Source organism: Ricinus communis, chromosome 7 (genome assembly GCF_019578655.1).
Source record: "Ricinus communis isolate WT05 ecotype wild-type chromosome 7, ASM1957865v1, whole genome shotgun sequence".
NCBI classification, from domain to species: domain Eukaryota; kingdom Viridiplantae; phylum Streptophyta; class Magnoliopsida; order Malpighiales; family Euphorbiaceae; genus Ricinus; species Ricinus communis.
In genome coordinates this window covers 20,667,246-20,685,807 of record NC_063262.1, presented here as the reverse complement: position 1 = coordinate 20,685,807, position 18,562 = coordinate 20,667,246, and the positions used below count along the sequence as shown (strand labels likewise).

Genomic DNA, 18,562 nt, shown 5'->3' with positions numbered 1-18,562 from the left:
GTTTAAACACTAGAATAGGAAAAACAGAAAAGTTAAAACACCAAATTTATAATTTTACTTTAAATAAATAAAGATTAAATTAATTCAATTTTATCTTTTGAAGAGAAAAGGTAAAATTAAGAAATAATTTTAAGGATTTGAGAGGAGAGAGAAACGTAGTAAAACAAAGAAATTAGTATCTAAAAGCTTTAGAGTTACGAAAAAAAGTAGATCTATGATATTGAAATGATGTAATTTCATATTTCATGTCCTATATAAAGATTTTAACTTTTAACTTTACATTGAGCTGGGTCTGGTTTATTATATTCTTTAATTTCAAAACTGTGTTCAACCTATTTTTACTCATCTTTCAATATTTTCAAAACATCTCCAACCCAAAACTCTTTCAGTCGCAGTAAATGTATGGTTCAAGAAAAAACTAGACAGAAGCTAGTAGGCATGCGATAGCCTAGATGGATCAGCGGTTTGATGAGGGCTAGAAGTAGACTCGAAACAAGGATAGAATACCTAAACAAGAAGCGGCTTTTGGCAAGCTTCTAGGATGGTGGGCCTTTAGAATCGGGAGGTGTATGAATAAATAGAAATGCATATTGAAACGAGATAGAAAATTACCGATAGCATATATATATATATATAAAGAGTTAAAACCAATCACATGATGCACCTTTTCGGTTGTTTAACTGGAAAGTTGTAGGAACTCCAAAATTAAACGTGCTAAATTATGAGAAATTTAAGGATGTGTGACCTATTGGGAAGTTTTTAAATCCATCAAAGAAATAAAACTGTGAAGCTAGCAGAGGACTTAATTAAATAAATATCTCATATGATTTGTTACATTTTTTTTTTCATAAAACAGTAGAAGGCGATTGCAAGAATTTTAAATATGGTTAATGCACACCTTGTATACTATCAAACCTCCACTTGCTTGGACGAATAAAAAACAAATGTGTATCTCCATATTCTAATGCAGAAGGATTGGAATTTTTGTATTTAAATAGATTAGGTTCGATTGTAGATTTATTTTTGGTGTTAATTTGGGAATTTAGAGTTTTTAAAATATTTTGTTTGACGTCGTGGCTTATTTTACAATCTACTTTTAACACCTATCATTAATTATGCCCTATCAACGTATTTATATTACATATATTCTCAAGATAAATTTTTAAATAGACTAAGTTTATGTGTAATTCAAATCAATTGTATAATAACACGTGGTTTTATTTATTAGTTATTGCATTTTCATTGGTCGGTTTCTTTATTATCATTAACAACTAATGATTAAAATTCAACTAATAAAAAATATAACAATTAATAAATAAAATTACATGTCATCATACAATTAATTTAATCTATGACTAATGTAGTAGATTGAGTCAATCTAAAGATTTCTCATATTTTCATATAATAATATGAGATGATAACATAATTTTTAGGGAAAAGGTACATACAGGCCCTCCAACTATAACCCGAGCTCTTAATGTACTTTTTGTTTTCAATAGGAATTTTATCTTCAAAGCCCGTTTATATAAGCATTTCTGTTACAAGAGCCACTAACAGACATTAAAAATGATTGATATGGACAAATGGAACCATCTTTATAAATATGCAACTTACAAATGGACCCACCTTTGTGATGCCATTCCCAGCTTGGATCAAATCGTGAACAAAAGATATTTTATTATTTTTGTATAAATTTTAAATAAATTTAAACCATTATATTATTATAAAAATAAGAAAAAGACCATAAACTGAAAAAATGAAATGCTTACAATATAAAATCTGTTTATAGTTATATATAAAAATAATCTCTATATAGTGATACAAAAATTACGGTTCTAAATTAGATAAATTATAAATAAAAATAAACTCTCTATTGTAATAAATTATAAATTTTTTAAGTCATATATTAGAAAAATATTTCTCTATATAGTAATATTTGTATTTATAACTTTAAAAAATATATATGTTATATTACATTTTATTTTATGGTAGTATTAATTTATCTCATCAATCTTATTTGTATAATATGATGAGATATTTATATATATTATCTTTGATTTTTATAATTTTACCAATAAAAAAATATTTTTTAAGTCCTCAATTGAGTTAGAATTTTCTTATAATTATAAATTTTATTTAGTCTATATATATATATATATATATATATATATTCTTCCTGACTTAGGTGGTTTCCACATCTTTTCTTTCCAGAATTGAATGGCTTAGATCGTCCTTGATTATCAATTTCTTGTTCTTCCTCCATTATTAGATTTGCAGGATATCCTCCATTGAATTATGCTTCATTGCTTAACAATTCGATGTTGTTGCTGGATTTATTTTCTCCCACCACCATCAGTCTTTGTCGAGCGGCAATGTATGCGTGATTGAGAGAGATAAACGAAGGCAAGGGACTGGGAAAGGGAGGAGCTAAGAGACCCACGAAGGTGCTGGGAGTTGGCTGTGGGATTGTAGATCCTGGCTTGTCTTTAACCTATGGATCTTGGTTTTAGATCTGGGTGTTCTTTGTTCTTTTTTAAAGTTTTATGTTTTGTACTTCTATATTTGAAATCTTTATCTCAAAGACACTTCTTGAAATTTCTTAAATATTATTAATTATTGACAAAACTTTTCTTGTTTACTTAGGAAATTTCTTTTTATTAAAGAGAACTTATTAAATATACATAAATCATTCATCTTTTTAATTCTCGCAATAATACTGATTTGTATAATTAAATAAAACAAGTCCAAATTTTAAAATTTTTTATAAAAAATTTCAAAAGGGTATGGATTTGAAAGTATATGTATATTCTTTTCAATAAGCATTTTGCTTTTCTAATTTATGATTTCTTTCTTATTTTTATAATAATGTAATTCTTTAAGTTTTTTATTTTATATGAACGTATAATAAAATATCTTTAGCCCACGTTTTGATCCAAGTTGGGAATGGCAGCACAAAGGAATTCCATTAGTCCATGTCAACTAGTTTAACGTTTGTTAGTGGCTTCTGTAACAGAAGGGCTTTTATGAATGAGTTTCGAAAATAAAGGTTCATAATAGGAGCAAAAGAAATTAAGAGCTCAAGTGGTCCTCAGGATATAGTTGGGAGGCCTACATGTATCTTTTTCCTATATTTTTTATTTTTTATAATTATTTTTAGCATTCAATTAATATTTTTATAAGAGAATATGGCACTTTTATTTCATTTATAGTACCACATGTCAAGTACAACTTTCTTATACTAATTGAGGCTACAATTTCTGAATCAAACTACCAGCTACATCTAAGAAACAAACACCAATTACTAGACAATAATAAATGGTGGCCTAAACTCCAAACTGACACATAAACAAATCACAGCCTCAAATTCAAGAAAAATATCATTATTGTTTCCTTTTGGGATCCAATACGTGTACAATTTGGTGCTTCTCGTCTTGGCTCCCCATGAGTAGAATTACCATTACAGTAGTTTAGCGATGTAATTATAAAATTAAGTTTATAAATATAATTTAATAAATTTTTTAATATTTAGTATTTATTTATTATATCTTAAAAATAATAGTAGGTTAAATATTTTTAATTATCTATTTTAATTTTTTAATATCTTAACTTTTTTTTATATACTAATATAAAATTATTCTAAAAATATTTATTAATTAATTGTAATATTATATAAATTAATATTATTAAATATAATTGATATTACTATTTTTTAGAATTAGAAATTAGTATATAAGTAAAAGAATTAATTTATTAGTGAATATAATATTTAAGTTAAGTGAAAAATATTACAAATTAATAGTATTCTTTATTCTTTAGATATATGGATAGATTAAATTAGAATTTAGTAAGAATAAATTAATATTTTAACTACGGTTAACATTTATTTTTAACTGAAAAATGTAAGAGTTTAATGTAAAAAAAATGAGTTATGTTAGTCTAAGTGCTTTGTCATGTAGGTTTGTCCCTAATTTTAATTTTAACAAAGAAATTGAAGTTTTAATCTAATATCTTTTTAAATTTTGATGTTTATAATTTGATCCAAAAAAATGTATTTCAAAATCGCGACCGTACCAAGCAAGGGCAACCACGAAAATGAGGATTTTCAAGGCATAGACTTCAGGCCTACAAAGATCAATAACTATGACCGCATCAAACTCGATGGAACACGAAAATTAAAAGTTTCAAAGCAGTGAAGAAAAGACTTGAAAGTATAGAATTGCGATCGCAACATAAGAAAACATGACCGTGAACTTTATAGTATCAAGTGTCCATTAGAAACCACCAATAGTCATTTCAAAAGCCGCCAATGCTATACTGCCACGTTAGAGAGCTGTTGGAGGCATTTCATATTTTGTGACCGTGATTTACACTATGAATTCACTGTTCTAAAGTAAACTTCGATGAAATTTTTAGAAATTTATGAGTAAGGGCTCTTTGAGATTTTTAGAATATAAAAACCACCTCAAATGATCTTTAATGATGGATCAACAACCTCCAAAAGCCTACATTATTATGCAATCAATTTTCTCTATTCTTGCAATTATTTTGGTTGTTGTAAGAGCTTGATTGCTCTTATAAGATTTGAGTATTAGCCAAAATATTTGAGTTTGAGTTTGAGAGTTAGCCTAGGTAAAACTCTACTGAAAGTTGTATATGAGCCATAAAACATGAATTGTAAGGTTGTGTATAAACCTTAAAACACAAGTTGTAAGGGTTGTGCATAAACTATAAACACAAGGTGTAATACCCGAAATTTTTCTTTAATAAAAATAATATTAATAATGATTAATAAATGAGTTCTTATTTAAATTTATTTTATTTTATTTTTATTTGGTTTAATTGGAATAATTTAAATGCAATTTTGAAGTTTAATGCTAGACAAATAAATGAGTTATTTTCTATATCCAATTAGTTTGATTTTTAAGAAATTAATTAAGTAAATTATTTGAAAAATAAATTATATTTTTGGTTATTCAAAATTTTTCCCCAAATGAATATATTTAGTTAAATTCTATATTTGAGAGTTATGAAAGAAATTGTAAAGGATATTTTATAAAAGAATTATTGGAGAAAATGGTATTTTAATTAGCTAATGGTATTAAATTTTAATTGGAAAATATTTAGCAAATTGATTAATTAAATTAATTGTGTGTTAGGAATAAATTGAAAATTTATTTTGGAATAAGGATTAAAAGTATAATTTTATTAATATGGGGTTTTAATGAAAATTTGTATGTTTGGTATTTTTATAATTAAATATTCGAGAAGGGCTTTTTGGTAATTTTACATTTAAAAGCAAGGGTGTATATGTAATTATATATTTTCAATAATTCTAATTTGGCTCAAATTAATTAGTTAGGGGTTTAATTGAAAGGCTGAGGAAAAGTTTAAGGGTTAATTGAAAAGTTTTCTGGGGAAAGTTGTTGTAATTAAAAAGTTTACGGACCAAACGGTAAGAAATAAAATTTCAAGGACCAAACGCTAAAATATCAGCAAATGTAGTTATGGTGAAATCACTAGTTGCTTTCAAGGGTTGGCCTTTGCTCCCCAATAAAGAGAAATGATAAAATCAGCACAAGAAATTTTGGAGATCCTCAAACTTTAGCTTGTCATTGTAATTTCTATATTGCAATCAACGCTATTTCCTTCTTTCCATGGAATCATCTTCACTGATGAATGATAATGTATCTGTTTCAGAAACCAGTGATTCACCCAGAAGATATACCAAATATGAAGATATTATCTCAACGCTTCCTCAAGAAGAGGGTTTGTACTTTACAAAACTCTACAACTATCAAGGCTTCTGGTCTTATCAAGATGTCCTACATGCATAATATCAGCTCAAGAAAATTTCACAGCTCAACCTACTGATATTATCATTTCCAGCTTTCCAAAATCTGGCACGACTTGGCTTAAAGCTTTATGTTTTGCCATTCTGAGAAGAAACCATCTCAGAGATGCCTCCACAAATCGTTTACTCACCGAGCTACCACATGACATCGTACCCTTCATTGATTATTCAACTGACAATGGCGGTATCAGAGTTCCTAACGACCTTCCACTTTGGGCTACACACATTCCCTACTCTTCATTGCCCAAGTCTATTCTAGAATCCAACTGTAAAATTATTTTTATCGGCAGGAATCCCAAGGATGTCTTTGTTTCGCTTTGGCACTTTATTTCTCGCGTCTCAGGTGCAGGCACTAGAATCTTGCCATTAGAGGAGGTATTTCAGGGATTTTGTAAAGGAGTCACTATGTATGGACCTTACTGGGATCATGTTTTAGGGTACTGGAAAGCAAGCCTGCAATTTCCTGATAGAATACTATTTATTAAATACGAAGATCTACAGCTTGACACCTTATCCTCTGTAAAGAGACTCGCAGAGTTCATGGGTTGCCCTTTCACTATGGAGGAAGAGAGACAAGGACTGGTGCAAGAAGTTGTGGACTTGTGTAGCTTTCAGCTTCTGAGCAATTTGGAGGTGAACAAGAGCAAAGAATACTTCTCTACATGGCCGGCTAAATTTGAACATAATGCGTTTTTTAGAAAAGGTAAGATCGGTGATTGGGAGAACTATTTAACACCTGAAATGGTTGCCCAGTTGGATGAAATAACAGAGAAGAAGTTCGGTGGTTCTGGATTAAGCTTTGTCACCTCCATAACATCCCCCACTCCATAATAGAATGCTCAATTTGATATCAGATACTATTCTGTGTTTTAGATTGTGTGGTTTTATGTATGTTCTTCGTTCGAAATTAGTACTTGATTCTCAGTCACTACCGACTGATATGATTGATAGTGTGTACTTATTCTAGTTTGCAATATAAAATTTAAGCTTTGATCATTATTTTTGAGTTCAAACTCAAAATATATTGTCCATGTAAACTTTGAAAAAGGAATTCTCTTTCATTATGAAATGCATTAATGCAATTACTGAACGCTGCAAAACTAGTGCCATTAAAAAGTTTGAACTGATGAAAGTCTGATATGTGCTTTGATCGGCCATCCCTCACCGGACTCGCCGAAAAAAGCCTAAAATCTGGCTGCCCCTACACTATTCACCTCGTCGGAACTCTTTTCTCCGGCCACCTTCAACGCTGTTGCTGCCCCCAAAAGGAAGCCCACACTCAGGCGAGTTAATCGTCACCGAAATCACCTGCCGCCGTTGCCAGGAACGCCTTGAATAGCGTCGAAGAGCTGCTGCCGCTTTCTTCGCCGCTCACTGCCGCCGCCGCCCGCTGGAGCTGCTACTGCTGACGCCAACACGCTCGCCGGCCTCTGCTGCACCTCCGGCCAGCTTTGCCGCGCTCCAGACGGACTGCCATGGACGGCAGCCAAAGGTTCTTTCTCCCTCCTCTTATTCTTCCCGACGCACTTCTCTTTTATTGCTTTCCTTATTGCCATTTGGTCCTCCAACTTTCGCTTAATAACCATCTAGTCTCTCATTTTTTTTAGTTACTAACAATTTTTCCTTGCAAAATTCCTATTTAACCCTCCACTTTTTCTGTAGCATATTCGATTAAACCCTCAACTATTTAATTTGGATCGAATTACAATTATTAAAAATAGAGAGTTACTTAATTACCCTTGCTTTTAATGGTGGAATTATTAAAATGCCCTTACCGACATATTTAATTACATAAATACCAACCATAAAAATTCTTGTTTAAACCCCATATTAAAGAAATTATTTTTTAGCCCCCTATCTCATAATTAATTATCAAATTGATCCCTACACTTAATTAACTTAAATAATCAATTTATTGACTATTTTCCAATTTGATCCAACACCATTTGCTAATTAAAATTGGCCATTCCCCAATAAATTCTTTTATAAAAAATATCATCTACTATTTCTTTTATAATTTTTAAATATAATATTTAATTCATATGCTCATATTGAGAAAAATTAAATATGACATACATATATATATATATATACTCTAAGGAATTCACTTAATTAATTTTTTAAAAATCAAACTAATTAGATATAGTTAAATAATTCTCTTTATTTTATCTAGCATTGAAATTCTATTTTAAATCATCCTGATTCAATTACTCAAAATAAAACTAAATTAAATTAAATAAAAACTCATTATTAGTTATTACTAATATTATTATTATTATTGTTATTATTAAAAGAAAATCTCGGATATTACAATATTATTATAAATATAAATGTTTAAACTATATTGAATTAAATTGTATTAAAAATTAAAAAAAAAATTAGAGCAAGAAAAAGAATATTAAATTTATTATTTTTGTTAGACATTAGAATTAATTTGTGCTAAAGATAAGATTTTATTTTGATTTAATAATAAAATTAATTTTAGACAAATTTGATACTTAATAATAGTTTAAGTATTAAATTGTAATATTAAATACTAACTGTGTCACGAGCCCATGACCGGCACTATAGAATGAATAGGCTTAAGGCCACCGAATTACGTAGTAAGCCTTACTAACCGATAATTCAATAAAATACTCATAAAAATATAATATTAATCATGACTGGCATGCTATAATTAAATCTAACTGATCTATAATAATATTTCATGTCCATTATGGACCAGAAAAATCATAATAAATCAAAATATTCTACTGCGGAAGGTCTAGAGTATATAATAACTAAAACTATGAAAGTATATATTATTTATAATAAGCCCGATGAAGGAAGAAGTCGGGCTGTCAAAATGTAGGATGGCGAAGAACTCTAACTGTCACCTGAAAAATAAAATTGAGACTGTCAGTCTCGAGAGTGAGTTAAAATCAAATAATCCTGTAACTATTGCAGTCCTCAACAAAATAATATTTATTAACTCAGTATATCATGCCATTGTATATCAAATACGAGTCATACTATAATTTAGAAATAAAATACATTTAAAGACTTATGGGACGAGTGGCTCAGCAAAACCTAACCTAAAACGCTAGTAGCCCTTCGGCTCTCTTATTCTAATAGGTTTGGCACCCAAAGAGCGAAGCTCAACCATGGTCCTTACATCTAGCCTGGATATTTCATTCCCAACTAAGTTGGTGCCCAGAGAGCATTGCTCGGCCAGGGACCTTTCTCCGGCAGTTAAACTTTCACAGCCGAGAGAGTTATATTCGACCAGGGCAAAATCTAAACATAACCTTGTTACCTATCCTTGATTATTACCGGTACGCACGCGGTCCTGATGCAACCCATCGGGTAGCATGTTCTACTATAGCCTCATCCCATTGTCACAATCATAACATAAATATAATAATTATTAATAGAATAATCATAGACAAACATCATTATTCAACAACATACTGAAATTAAGGATTTAGAATCTCGGATAAAGCAAGCATGCAATTTATGTATAGAATTAATAATAATAGTATTAAAATAATATTAATTGTGATTTCGAAAATAACAAGATAATTTTACTAATGATAATATTAATATTATTCGTGATAATTACTAATTAAATAAAATTATTTATATTGCGATACTGATAATCATATTAAACATAAATCACTAAAATATTGCATTAAATTTAAACAAGTTAATAGTGCAATGATTATATGACTTTAACTCACAGTTCTGTCGCGCTCCTCAGTCCGCTCCTACGTCTCGGTGGAGCTGGCGGGAAGAATGGATTATTTGTTTATGAAAACACTTAGTTAATAGACATTCTTAAATTTTTTCTAGGCCTATATCCCTAGATTAGACTGCCTAAAATTATTTTAGACTCGAGAATTCTGTCGAAAATTCGGCAGAATCTCCCCTAAATTACAGATATTTACTCCCCGTATAATGGATCCAGAACCTGCCAAAAATACTTCAAATATTCTGCGATTAAATAATGGGAGTCGAGCCACCAAAACTGCATTATTTTTTCCGACTCTGCGACACACCACAAACACAATTAATTAAATCCAATTAAATTTTAAATTAACCATCATTGATAATTAATAGCCACAATATTTTTTAAAATTACAACATAACTTTTAGGGTCTAAATAAAATTATACCGAGTCGAAATTTTAATATTTTATGCGTCTAGAAAACACTGGGGTCCAGAAGCCGGTCCTGCCAACAGTATCAGAATTCAAATCCGAAAGCGTCCATGCAAAGTTCGAGCTGGCGGGAGTCCGAAAACATAAGAGTTTCGGCCGGAAAATGGCCGGAAGGCACCGGATCGGGGCCGGAAAGTCTCGGCTCCGGTGAGGCTTCCCGAGGCTGCCGGCGGGGGATTTCACGGCAAGGAAGGTCATTTCCGGGGTTTTCGGGGATGAGGAGTCTGAATCCAGCGTCGACAATAGTAAGGGAGGATGGCAGCGGCTCATTTCGGCGGGAAGGGAACGAAGGAAGGAAAAGAAGGAGAGGGGGGGGGGGGGGAGGAAGGAAAGAAAAAGGAGAAATATATATATATATATATATATATATATATATATATATATATATATATTTATTTATTTATTTATTTATTTATTTTCTTATTTAAAACTGGGTATCATGTTCTATCCCCCTTAGAAAAAAATTCAACTTCGAATTTAAAAAGAAACACGGCTTACCTTATGATTGGAACAAATGAGGGTAAAGACTCATCATTTCCTACTCGGTCTCCGAGATACACTCTTCTGACAAATGACTTCGCCACAACACCTTAACCATCGGAATAATTTTTGAGCGCAGTTGGCGAACTTGAGTATCCATGATCATGACTGGCTGCTCCTTATAAGTCAAATTTTCACTTATTTCCACATACGGAGACTGCAACACATGCGAAGGGTTCGAAAAATATACTTCCTTAACATGGATTTACAAAATATCCGATTGACCTACGAGAAATTTGGTCTTGTCTATTTATGCTGGTAGACCAAATTTAAAATGTAGTATCTGATGGCTAAAGGTTAATTGTGGAATAGTGCTAATGGCTCGAATCTAGATTGAGATTTGTTTGAGTTAGTGAATGGTCAGGCTTACTACGGGATTTGGTGGCTTTAAGCCTACTCATTCCCTAGTGCCGGTTACGGGCCCACAGATCGAATCGTGACAAATTTTATCCTTCACTGATATAAAAGAAATAATAGTTAATTTTATTAAATTTAAGAAGATTTTAATATAATAAAAAATATAAAAATTGACTGATATATTAGATCAAACTATAAAACAATATTTATAGACCACCACATGGATAAATACTATTTAACAATATATGTATATCATAATTACTCATCACGATATATTGTAATGCGTGAATATCATTACATGGTCTTATTTGTCTTCAAGTACAATTTGTATCTAAATTAGAATTTTAATATAGACAAAAATTATATTTATTAGCTAATAGAAATTTCTTATTTATTATTACCAATTTAAATTGTTATTGGAAACATTTCTAAAATTAAGAGGCTTCATATTGTTTATTATTAACTAATATCTAATACTAACCACATAATAGTAGTATTGTTGGGTAGCTAATATATATTATTTGGTACTTTTTAAAGTTTTACTACTCAACATTTATCTTTTTTAAATATAGAATCATCTTTAAAAATTTTATATTATAGACATTTAAACCATAAAATTCATTGTAAATATAATTTATATGGAATAGAAAATTAATTTTATTATTAAAATGTAAAACATATTATTCATAGTAATTAATCTCACAATCGGATAAAATTAGATTTGTGAGGCCCATTTTAACTTTTAACTATTGTGTAAACAAATTCTATACAATAATTATTTCATTGATGAACACTATTGTTTTATTTTTTAACGAAAATTTGTTGGGGAGGTATAATTATACTAATGATCATCTAATTTATATTAAATTTTATTTTGGTCACATAATTATTTTTTATTTTATTACAGTCATTTAATTTTAAGTTAAGTAATAGATTGATTACTTATTTAAAGTCTTGTAGTTTATTCATCGAAAAAAAATATCTAAATTTTCTATATCTATAACATATAATTTCTAATGCTATAAAATAAAATACTTAATTTTGAAGCTTTGAAGTAAAATACTGAATTCCAATTTTTAAAAATCAGTTTCAATAGATACGCGTTGTAGACAACTAAGAAAAATGTACTCATAAATTGTAAGTTCTACATACTCGTTATTTTGCAACTAGCATTCAGATTTAATTAATTTGATGGTTAAGCACTCGTTTGATATTGAAATTCTTACACTAATCAGTAACTGATCACACATCCTCAAATAGACATATGGTCATATAAGAAATAAAAAGAAAATGATAGTTTAAATAGAAACAAGTGCAAAAACATTACTAATTTGGTAGTTGGACACTCTTTTCCTTTTATTTTTCACTTTTTTCTTTCTTATTTATTGTTATTATTATTATATTTTTTATTTTAATAATAATATCTTGATAAAAATAAGTAAAAAAAGGTTATTCATATGGATTACTTAAGCTGAAAAAGAATAATATTATTATAATAATAAATAAAAAAAGAATAGATGATGAGAAAAGGAGAAAAAGCCAAGCTTAAAGTTGGATTTGGTTTTGGATTAAGTTAATAATTTGGTTAAATAGTTTGATGACTAGGATAGTGCCTTGTTAATTTTTTAAAATACATGTTATTTTAACATTAGATATATGATTATTCTAAAAAATTAAATCACTAGATTTTAGATAAGTGACTAATTTAGTATCCAACTTAAAGTTACATGACTGTAATAAAACAGAGAAAGATATATGACCAAAATAAAGCTTAGTATAATTATTCCTTTTAGGAAGGTATACCGCTATTAGACTATTATTATAATCACTTGACTCGATAAATCTATTTTCTATTTTATTTTTATAGTTAAAATATAAATTTTTTTCTTAATTCTGTAATCAAATGAAGTAAAAAAATTTCTTGGTTTTCTTAATAAAGCTTTTATTTTTTAAATATTAAATTAAATATAAGATTATTAATTTTTTTACCGAGATCATACCAATAAAAAAATTTAAAAGTTATTATAAAAATAAAACTTTTAACTGATCAAACATTATAATAAATATTAATTTCATGATACATATCCTTTTCATATAATCCATCCCTCATTTTTTTCTTTAAGAAACTATACTAGCTAATCCCTAGAAGATATTTATATTTATATTTTGATAAATTTATCTATCTCTCCCCTTTCTTATTTTATATATACTTTAATCATTTACTTTTTTAATAGAATGAATTATACATTAATTATAATCACTTGACCCAATAATTTCACTTTTTATTTTATTTTTATAGCTATATTATAACTGTTTTTTTTTTTAGTTTTGTAATCATTTTGTCATTATTTAACATGAAATAAAACTTTTTACTACTTTATTAATAAGCTCTTTTTCATTTTTAAAATATTAAAGTATAGTATTATTATTTTTAATTGAAACCATGCCAACAATGCTCTTGACATTTCTCCTTTTACACTTTTATTTATCCAGATTGAGTGTTTGCACTTTTATTTTCATTAACATTATATTTTTTTTCTAATAACAAGTTAGTATATATATTACATGCCCCGTTAATAAGAGTAAATATAACCTTTTGAGTTTTTTAATTAAAATTTTAGAAACATTTTCCTTTCTATTTTTTTATTTTTTTTATAATAAGACCTTTTATTTTTATTTTTAGTAACAATAACCTCTTGAGATTTATTATTGAAAATTTGATAACAATAAATAGTAAAAGATATTATAATATAATTTAACTTATTATTTTAATTAATAATATTTATAGAATTAGTCAAATCAAAAATAGAATTAGTTCAATGGCCATCGACCTTCTACCTGCACAAGGCATTGCTTCGTTAGGCTTTATCTCATTATGGAAAATTCTCATTGTTGCCTCCTATAGGAGTCCGAGCCTTGTCTCAGTTCTAATATGGCTAATCATCCTCTCGGACCAGCTATTGATCATTGTCTTGATAAACTATTGCCTCAATAACTAGCTAATCAGACGTAAACCCTCCTCGGTCGAATTTCTTCTTTTTCTCCTTAGCTTACAGGATATTAGCAACTAGTTCTAGTTGTTGTTTCCCTCACTGTATATTAGTTGGTCATTAGCATTTGTGTATTTTTATTAATAGATTTGTAGTATGACTAATCCTTTAAATATTATTAATTAAAATAATAAGTTAAATTCTATTATAATATTTTTAATATTTATTGTCAAACAAATTTTAAATAATAAATCTCAAGGGATTATTTTTGCTAAAGATAAAAGTATAAGGACTTCTTGTCAAAAAATAAAAGTACATAGGGCAAATTAATAAGTGCTAAAGGCACTTACTTTTGAGCTTTATTTTATATTAATTTTACCTTCAATTGAATTTAATTTATTTGTTTAAGCTTGATTTTCAGTTCTTTTAGGCACTTTAAGAATTTGATTTATATCAAGGAGTTAAATGGAATCGGAAAGCATGAGAATCAGGGAAAGAAAAGACATATTCAGTCTGATATGGGAAGCCACACATCCATGTGCCTTTCCGTGTGATTTGTGAAAAGTGGTAGATTGCACAAAAAGTTCACATGGGAAGCCTACACGGCAGTGTGCTCCTCATGTGGAAGAAACATGCGAATTTCAGCATTACACAGATTTGATCGTATTAGTTTTGGTGCAGTTTTTCATGATTTAAGAGGTCTAGAATTAAAAAGTGTTCTTCATCAACTGTATAAAGGACTTCCTAAGCTATAGTTATTATAGATTGTAATACCCAAAAATTTTCTTTAATAATAATTAATAAATGACTTTTGATTTAAATTAATTTTACTTTATTTTTATTTGGTTTAATTTGGAATGATATAATGGAAATTTTAATGTTAGACAATTAAAGGAGTTATTTTCTATATTCTATTAGTTTGTTTTTAAAAAAAAATTAATTAAGTAAATTATTTGAGAAATAGATTGTATTTTTGGTTATTCAAAATTTTCCCCCAAATGAATATATTTAGTTAAATTCTACATTTGAGAGTTATGAAAGAAATTGTAAATGATGAATTTATAAAAGAATTATTGGGAAAAAGGGTATTTTAATTAGATAATGGTGTTAATTTTAATTGGAAAATAATTAGCAAATTGATTATTTAAATTAATTTTGTGCTAGGACTAAATTGGAAATTTATTTTGGAATAAGGATTAAAAGTATAATTTCATTAATATGGGGTTTTAATGGAAATTTATATGTTTGGTATTTTTGTAAATAAATATGTCATTCAGGGGTATATATGTAATTGTGTATTTTCAATAATTCTAATTTAGCCCAAATTAATTAGTTTGGGGCTTAATTGTAAGGCTAAAAATAAGTTTAGGGGTTAATTAGAAATTTTGCAGGGAGAAATTGTTGTAATTAAAACGTTGAGGAACCAAATGGTAAGAGGGAAAAGTTCAGGGGCCTAATGTTGATATGGGGAAAAAAGAAAAGAAAGGAGATCGGGGAGAGAGAACGCGTGGATGAGAAGAGGAAAGAAGGGTTGTGGCCAAGGCTTCTTGGCGTCGGCTGGTACAAAGTGAATCGCATGAAGGCGGCGACTTACTTTTCCCGTCAGCCGTTCCAATGTTGGCGGAGTCGGTGGCGATCGACCTCCCGCCGGTAGGCTCTCTTTGGAGGCAGCGGTGACGTGAATGGTGGCCAGAAATGGAAGTTCGCGGTGGAGAGAGAAAATAGGAGTCGCCGGCGTTTTTGGATTTTTCCGGCGAGCTCCGGCGGATTATGGACGATCGGAAGGCGTATCCCGACTCTCCTTAGCTCAAGCTTTGCAATGGCACCAGTTTTGTGGCGATCGGGCTTCGTTTGCAAATCAACGGCCGAGATCGTCCGCAAATCTCTCCAGAGATCGGGGCTCAGATCAAAAAATCGGAAGTAGGGATTGCCATCAACGCGTCGTTTCTAGTCCGATGGTGTATTCGGATCGTCGATCGGACTCCGGCGGCTGGGGCGAGTCAACCGAGCGATCAAGCGTCGGTAATTTTCTCTGGCCCGTTGATTTGAAATTCTTCGATTTAATTATGTGTTTATTGAGTTATGTTGTAATATTAGAAAATCGTTGTGGCTATTAATTGCTTGTGATAGTTAGTTTAAAAATAAATTAAATTTAATTATTTGTGTTGTGTTGTGGAGTTGAGAAAATATTAATGCAGTTTTTGTGGCCCGGCTCCTATTATTTAATTCTAGCATATTTGATGTGTCTATGGCAGGTTCTGGATTCTTTTACGGGGGTAAATGTCCGTATTTTAGGAGAGGTTCTGTCGGATTTTCGGTAGAATTCTTCCGAGTCGAGATTCTTAAATAGTCAGTCCTAGGAATCAGACCTAGGATTAATGATCAATTGTTTCAGCATTTTGATAAATTGTTTTTTCGTGATTAGATAATCCGTCTGTTCAGCTCGCTCTAACCGAGGCACCGGAGCAGAGCTAGGAGGTCGCCAAAGCTCTGAGTTAAAGTCATATATCTGCTTACGTGTGTCATGCTAATATTTTATATGATGTCTCTGATTTAATGATTAATATTTTGACTAATTGGTTTTGTACTGTTTATGCATGCTTCATTTTCCGCATTACAGTTTTCATTGATTTTGTGTTGACATGGGATGGGACGGCAGTAGAACACATTAGGTTGATGAGTGTACCGATATAGGTTCGAGAGTGATGAAAAAGGATAAATAGGTAAATTTAAAAAAGAAGGTTTAGGATTTGCCCTGGTCGAGCATCGCGCTCTAGGCTTAGTAGAGTATGGTTGCCGGAGTAAAGGTCCTTGGTCGAGCATTGCTCTCTGGGCGCCAATCTTATCGGAATAAGAGAGCCGAAAGGCTAAGGTTGATAGTGAACATTAAGTGACCGGACTGGAGTTAAGGACCCTGGTCGAGCTTTGCTCTCTTGGCGCCAGTCCTATTGGAATGAGATTAATCGAGATGTTAAAGTTGAGATTAGTCGAGATGTCAGTATGGAGATTGATCGAGATGTTTGTGTTGGGATTAGGGTTCTACTGGAGTACTCCATCCCGTAGCGTGTGAAAGTTATTTTATTTAATTTAAGTATGACATGATACGTTTATTTTTGCATGACTTATTATTTATTTCAAATTAAATAAATGTGTTATTGAGATGTTTACAATTATTTTTAGATATATGATTTTAACTCACTCTCGAGACTGACAATCTCAATTTACTGTTTTTCATATTCGTGACTGTTAATCTTCCCGCGACTCTTATTTAGTAACCCGACTCCTTCATCATCGAGTGGTGTATTTGATTTGGTATGTTCATTTATAAGATCTTAGATTCTCCGCAATAGTAATAGTAGATGTATCAATTGTAAATTTTCTGAGTTTCCGGTCTCGACAAATTCTTCGGGCAGACAGAATTAATTGTGTAAAATTTAATGGTTCCGATAAATTGTGGCATTAATAACATTAATTGAGATGAGATTTGTTTAAGTAAGTGAGTGTCAGGCTTACTACGGGATTCAGTAGCCTTACGCCTACCCATTCCCTAGTGCTGGCCACGGACCCTCAAATTGGGTTGTGACATAGATGGCTCAACTCCATATTAGGTTGCTAAGGATGAGAAAACATGGGTCGTATGCAGTCCATTTCTGTTTGGGTTAGTCTCAGTGTTTGGGTCTTATCAAGAATTACAGAGGTCTGATTGAGGTGATTCAAAATCCTAAAATGAACTACTCTACAAGATCTATAACTTTGATACATAACATAAGCCTCAATTCGATTACTATGATGCCTTAAAACAGCCCATAAAATAATGAACATAAAGAGACACATATTCAAGCTACGGAAAACTAAGAACATCACACGGCCGTGTGGTCCCCGTGTCAATCATAAGAATACTCTATTTAAAGGAACTTTTAAAGCTGTTCTGATGGGGTTCCGTCATTTTATTCATTTATAAAGAGAGAAATACTTAGAAACTTCATTTTCTTTTATTTTTAGGGTTTTGATTGATCATTTCTCAAAGAAGAACATCAATTTCTTCATTATTTTTTATGAGTGAAGATTTTTATCTCTACTCTTTCATGAATAGTTTGAGATCTTCTTTTTATAATATTTATTTCTTTATTGTAATTCTTATGAATTAATTTTTTTGCTATTTGGGTTTTGATGAACCCTAATCTGTTTTATATGGATTGACTCAAAGTTGTTGTAATTAATTTTTTCTATAAGTTGTTTCGTCAATTTGATTGCTCCATTATCTATTTCAATTGATAAATCGATATATTAATTAGAATTTATTTTTATAAACTGATTAGAAAAAACTTTTTATGAATTGATCACATTTTAGAGATTGAAGATTGATTGGGATATTAGAGACAGATCTATAAGATCCTTTGATTTAGTAGTTCCTTAATCTTATTGCATGACCTAAGTGAGTAGGTTAGTCCCTCCTCTTAGAAATTAGGAGTTTAATCAATTGAGAAAGGTTTAAACCTAATTTGGTGGAATGCCAACTCAACTCTTGATGGGAATTAATTATTGTTTGTTTCATGCAATATTTAACTTACTGAGGTGATTCACTACATAAATAGGCTTATTCTTGATAGGTTTACCAATTATTTT

The 18,562-nt window shown here is 30.1% G+C and overlaps 1 protein-coding gene across 1 annotated transcript; it reads left to right on the top strand.

Moving 5' to 3' along the window:
* The first annotated feature begins 4,046 nt into the window (after nucleotides 1–4,046).
* On the top strand, nucleotides 4,047–6,850 carry LOC8260681 (flavonol sulfotransferase-like). The gene is made up of 2 exons (XM_025159195.2): nucleotides 4,047–4,189; nucleotides 5,737–6,850. The coding sequence occupies exons 1-2, from the start codon at nucleotides 4,047–4,049 to the stop codon at nucleotides 6,680–6,682; spliced, it is 1,089 nt and encodes a 362-aa protein (XP_025014963.2). The 3' UTR covers nucleotides 6,683–6,850.
* Nucleotides 6,851–18,562: the final 11,712 nt, after the last annotated feature.